General features: G+C 32.9%; 1 protein-coding gene across 1 annotated transcript; it reads right to left on the bottom strand.

The window, feature by feature from the left end:
• Window positions 1–3464: 3464 nt before the first annotated feature.
• On the bottom strand, window positions 3465–5503 carry LOC133675729 (UPF0481 protein At3g47200-like). The gene is made up of 3 exons (XM_062097192.1): window positions 4880–5503; window positions 4697–4754; window positions 3465–4529 (listed from the first exon to the last, which is right to left on the bottom strand). Exons 1-3 carry the CDS (start codon window positions 5452–5454, stop codon window positions 3672–3674), a joined length of 1491 nt encoding a protein of 496 aa, XP_061953176.1. The 5' UTR covers window positions 5455–5503; the 3' UTR covers window positions 3465–3671.
• Between the last annotated feature and the right edge of the window lie 515 nt (window positions 5504–6018).

Here is a 6018-nt window from a genome sequence, read left to right on the forward strand (position 1 = left end):
AAACTTATGGAGGAGCTCGGGCACAAACAAGAGAAGATTCTTTTGTATTGTGATAGTCAGAGTGCTTTGCATATTGCAAGGAATCTCGCGTTTCATTCAAGAACAAAACACATAGATGTTCAGTATCACTTTGTTCGCGAAGTGGTGGAAGATGGAAGTGTAGATTTTCAGAAGGTTAACACAAAGGAAAACCCAGCAGATGCTTTGACCAAACCAGTCAACACTGACAAGTATATATGGTGCAGATTCTCTTATGGCCTAACAAGAATGTAAGCAGCATGAAGATGGAAAGTATAGAAAGGATAAAAGATCACAAATGATCAAGTGTGAAGACTTGATTAAATCATTAAAGTCTTCAAGTGGGAGAATGTGAAGCTAGCTGGCACCAATTGGTGCAACTAAGTCAACAAAATGGGCACAAATTCGGTGCCACTTGCCTTGCTCTTGTCTTTTGCAAGACAAAGGCAAAGATGCTTGCCTATAAATAGGCAGTGCATCCTTGCCATATATATCACACCAAAAGAGAGAAACAAGAGAGCAAGAAGAGAGAGTGAAGGAGAGTAATCCCACAAAGTTGTGAGGTATTTGTGATCAGATAGTAAGTGAGGTGTTTTCTCCTAGTAATAGAGAGATTTCAGTTGTTCTCCTATTAGTAGAGAGAGGGTGTAATTCTCACATTACTTAGTAAAATCCTTCTATACTTGCCCATGAACAGAGCCAAATTGGGTGAACCACGTAAATTCTTGTGTGTCTAATTTCTCATTTTATCATATTCTTTACCTTTTATCTTGTCGGGTTTGCATGCTAGTATCCTAACACTAGGAACATTATAGGATGTTGAACATAAGTTACTGAACTCAGGTAATTAGAAACTGCAGATTTATCCAAATTGTTTTAAATGGTTAAAATGCATATTTCCTCATGAATTTAAAATTATTCTGTCGAGATAATTGTATCAGCGGAATCAAGTAACAGAGAAGAGGCAATTCTGGGCTTTTCAATTGCTAAAGATACTTGACCAAAATTATAGGACATTATAGGATATTGAACATAAGTTATTTTCATAAAAATAAGTAGAAAAATAAAGAAAAATATTGAACAACAACTACTAGCCTTATGTAGATGTTAAAACGACCTTAAATGGTTACATTTAACCGAACCTTTATAAAACTGGACCTGTAAAATATGCTAGTAAAATAAATAATAGAAAAGAGTCGATTCAATGATCGGATTAAAAGTAACATGAATAAAAGTAACACTAGAAAAACAACAAATGCAAACAACACAAAACATTCTATTAAATAGAGTCATCATACAAGAACAACATGACATGTTAGTTGTGCATGTTGATGCCATATTTATGTTATGATAATGTCATCATAATTCAGGTTGCATATATGGGTCAGGTTCGATCAACCCATTTGGGCGAATAAAACATGTGGCTCACATGAGGCTTCCCTCCTCGACATGTGATAGTATATGCGACCAAGTTCCATGTTAGAATTTTGTGCTGTGTTCACCAGCATGCCTTTCTTAATATCATCTACATGATAGTATGTCCAAAATATCATTTGGATCACTTTTATTTTTAAACAAAGACCAAACACCAATATAAAATCATGCTCTGATAATAATTGTAGGAGAACTAATGGTGTTCATTATCAATGCTAGTTGGAAACTAAGCACGCATGACATGATATTTAATATTTAACATGATAAGTCATTCTTATCAAATATCTTTTAACTTTTTAGAATTAGATCTTAATTTTAATATAATTGTAGGTTGCCACGTTATCACGAGTATGATATCAATCTTTATTAACTGCATTTTGATATATTTGGGTTAGCAGCACAAACACCCTGAAAGATTAATTGCAGAACGTTTAAACTAGGTTTCTAGCAGCCCTATTGGCCATTAGGAAGTCCACTGAAGGTGGATAGTAATTCTTTCTACAAGATCTACATGATGCAGGTCTTCCTCCCCCATTTTGTAGAAATTGATACCAAATCCAAATCACAACTCTCGTGAAGATTTAAAGGATTATCAGGAAAGGAAAAAAAAAAAAAACTAACAGTTGTTAAGTTTTCTTTTGCTTCAGTTTTGAAAAAAAAAAAACTTGTTCCTCTTGAGCCGTCATCTTAAGGTTATTTGGAATTGCATTACAAATAGCTTTTTTAAAAATTTAATTTTGTTATTTAAAATTATTTTTTTATATATTTTTAGTTTGTTTTAATGAGTTTATGTTAAAAATAATTTTTTAAAATTAAAAAATATTATTTTAATGTATTTTTAAATAAAAAAATATTTTAAAAATTAATTACAACAACATTTTTAAACACCTTCTAAAACAGTTGTTATAAAATTTTATTTTACGTGAAGAGTAGCCAAATCTAGTTGTCGTGAGTCATATGAAGTTAACTTTTTAATTTTTTAAAATTAAAAAATATTATTTTAATATATTTTTAAACAAAAAATATTTTAAAAATTAATTACTACAACATTTTTAAATACCTTCTAAAACAGCTGTTATGAAATTTTATTTTTCGTGAAGAGGAGCCAAATCTAGTTGTGGTGAGTCATATAAAGTTGACTTTTAAATTTTTTTAGGTTTTTTAATGTTTAAAAAAATATTAAAATGTCTGGTAATAATTAATGCCCTACCTAATAATTATTATATAAAAAAATATACCTAATAATTTCTTATTTAATCGGAGGAAAAATATTGACTGAAAATATCTAAAAACAATTTTATAATACTCATTCAATCCTATTAATTAATGTATCACATCATCATCCTATATCCCCAGCAACTCTAAAAAAAATCAATTTTATTAAGTTTTTATCTCTTTCTTTTATGCACACTAATACCCTACACCTTGGATTTGCTTTATCTATTTCATATATTTTTTTAATAGAAAATATAGCATTGATATCATATTAATTATCCTTTTATCTGAAGGTAGTAGGCTCATATTAAAAAAAAAATTAACTTTTAGATGTAGGGTGTTTGTCAATATCGATTTATCTATACCCAATATTTAAGTGATGTTAATGATTTCTGCTCATAATTAAGAAGTAACTCATCGTTTCTTGTTCAAGCTAGACTTGATTTTTTTTAATTTATTATTTTTATTTTAACGTGGGTGTCCGGACTAACTTGTACGTACCTCGACTAATTCCACGGATCCTGAAGTTAACGACTATGTAAGCATTCAGTGATCATTATATAAACAACTACAAGATTCAAATCTGAAACCAGAATAAATTTTTTAATTCTAATTTTTTATTATTGTACTACCATCTCTAAACGGTGTCCAGTGGTAAGATGTGAAATGCGTGGGGGGTAAAGATAGCTTCAGTATATACGCTTTACCGGTCCATGAAAGCTTGAAAATGCAAAAGGGAAGAAAAGAAAGAACCATGAACTGTAAATTGTACGACTTCTTGAAAGTGCAAAAGCGAATGCATTAATAAATTTGTATCTGAAAATGATATTGCTTATTAATTATCAATTTGAATCACACGACTTCTTGAAAGAAATAACAATCCAAACAGTACAACATTACATATATATGGCAAACCAATCCACACTGTTAATGGGGGAAAAAAAAGGACGAAGAAAAAAAAACAGCTCTTATGTGTATATATGATCAAGTTTTAAGGGTGTTAATTATAGGGTGGCGTTTGAGCAGCTGCAGTTGCCGAAACCTGGTTTCTCTTTTGTTTCTGCTAAGTAAGCTTGTAAGGCACTTACTGCAATGCCATAAATAAAAGAGTACTTGACCACTGCTCTAGAAAAAGGACCCTTATTTTCAAGGATCCATCTCTTCACACTGCTTCTATAATGCGATTCAACAGAGCGTTTGACCTCATTGTAAGCAGTAGGGTTGGGCACAAGATTGGTTGTTATCTCTTTGAAGATTTGTGCTATCCGATCGTCACTTCCTATAGTGGTGCGGAGTATTCCCTTTGATCGCAGCTCCTTCACATCTTCAGGTTTATCAATCAGAGAACCCATAAGGCATACATACGAAGTGCACCTACCATAATACCAACCAGCGCATGTTTCATAGGCTGCCAAGTTCAGAAGCAAGGACTTGGTTTCTTCCTCTATGCTTAGTGGAGGAATGCAGAGTGCTCCACCGAGCAATGTATTTTTGAACTTGACATCGGTGAAAACACGGGTGTTGCTTGGCATAAAAGAAATTCCAACGTTCTTAAGCTCGTTGACAGAATAATACCGGTTCCAGCTTGTGATCTCCCCGTACCTTCTTCCCCCTCGTTCACGTTCTAATTCTTCGCCGACGTATACGAACTTCCAACAAAAAAAATCGAGAAGATGATAGCAGAAATCTAAACTATTGACAGTACCCGTGGATCTTGATATTAATTTTCTTGGCAATTCTGAAAGAAAATTGGATATCATTTCCCAGCACGACTCTGTTTGAGGAGGTATTGCATGAATGTCTTCGAAGAAATGTACAAACATTTTCATCAAATCTTGATCTTCACTTTCCGAACTCAGCTTCTAGGAAAATTGAAATAAAAATGTTTAGTTCAAATTTTTATGATGCATGCAAGTTATGAGCAGAATAATATAAAATATTTAATAAAAAATTAATTAATTTAGCATGTTCCTAAACTAAATACAAAAGAACTAAAATCGATGGCACAAAGTAGATATGTTTTACTTACTTGTCGGGATGAAGGCTTATCCTTCCAAGCAATGTGATCCGCTTTGCTTTTATATATCCTAAGTTCATCAACAATTATATATAAATTTATTGCTAAGATTTAAACAAACTAAAAATTCTAGTTCATGTTCATGCTAAATCACATCTAGTTAAATTAAACATTAGCATACTTGTAACCAACAACCTCATCAATGGGATAAGAACTCGAAAGGGGAGTTGGTTCTCTAGTAAGAACAAGTCCCTTCTAACCGAAGCAAATTCTTCCTTCCTCAGGTTCTGTTTCTCAAGCTTGTCGGAGACAACCTGGAGAATGAAATAGCCATCAAGAAACATCATCTGGGCGAATTTCTCATCGTTGAACTGACATGTTGACTCCTCTGCATAGCATTTCCTTGCATCGCTGACCAATTCTTTGACCTTGCTGTACATTTCTTCAGCAGTCACTCTACTATCTTTGACAAACTGGCCGGCCATTTCAGCCTTGAGCTTCTCCATTTCCTTGAGTTCTTTTTTCCCATGGTGATAGGGACCGATGGAGACAACCAGTGGCTCATAGCAATCCGTGTTCTCTTTCATTTTGCGAAACTGTGATGGAACCCTTGGAACCTCTAGCTCATTCACTTGGTTGGAATTTCCGGCCCTACTTTCGGTCATCAAGGACTGCAGCCACGCATGATCAGTACAGCAGCTTGTACTATGCGAAGGATGACTATGTGAAGGACTAAGTGAAGGGCCCTCAATATTTAGTGCTATAGACATTGTTAGTACGTATACTCACTAATGATAAGCAAGTACCAGTTCTAGATGATGCACATCGACAGAGGGATAACATATATTAAATAGAACTAATTAGTATTAATTTATACCAAGTGATTGATCGACCTAGCTTGAAAATGAAGTTGCTTTTAGTTTGGAACAAGTATTTTAGCTTACTTGAAAGTCGAGCTTAATTACTTTGAGCCTATTTGAATTCTCGTTGTACAGTATTGTGCTGCACAATGATTTGATTGTCCCTGTTTGTTCATCGTGTTATGTTGCTTTATGCCATGAAACAAAACAATCAATTTATTGTGTCATGAATAAATATATTATTGTAATATTTGAATTAAAATATGCTCCTATCTTTTATTTTTTTTTATAGGGGGTAGATAATATATTTATTTGAAGAGAGAGAAAGAAAGGTTGTCTATTTCCTCAAAATTAATAAAATTCTCCCTCATCGCTCTTATTATACACAAATGTTAACCATTGAGCTATGATATGAAGTAATTAAGAAGTTGTTAATCAAACAATTAAAAAAATATATTAACTTAATTATTGTTT

Source organism: Populus nigra, chromosome 16, assembly GCF_951802175.1.
Source record: "Populus nigra chromosome 16, ddPopNigr1.1, whole genome shotgun sequence".
Lineage (NCBI taxonomy): Eukaryota > Viridiplantae > Streptophyta > Magnoliopsida > Malpighiales > Salicaceae > Populus > Populus nigra.

Bases quoted from the DNA above. Each gene is read 5' to 3' on its own strand.
- LOC133675729 (XM_062097192.1), bottom strand. From the start codon at position 5,454: ATGTCTATAGCACTAAATATTGAGGGCCCTTCACTTAGTCCTTCACAT. The intron at 4,755-4,879 runs GTTGTTGGTTAC...TGATGAACTTAG, and splicing joins GTTCTTATCCCATTGATGAG to GATATATAAAAGCAAAGCGG. The intron at 4,530-4,696 runs GTAAGTAAAACA...CAATTTTCCTAG, and splicing joins ATAAGCCTTCATCCCGACAA to AAGCTGAGTTCGGAAAGTGA.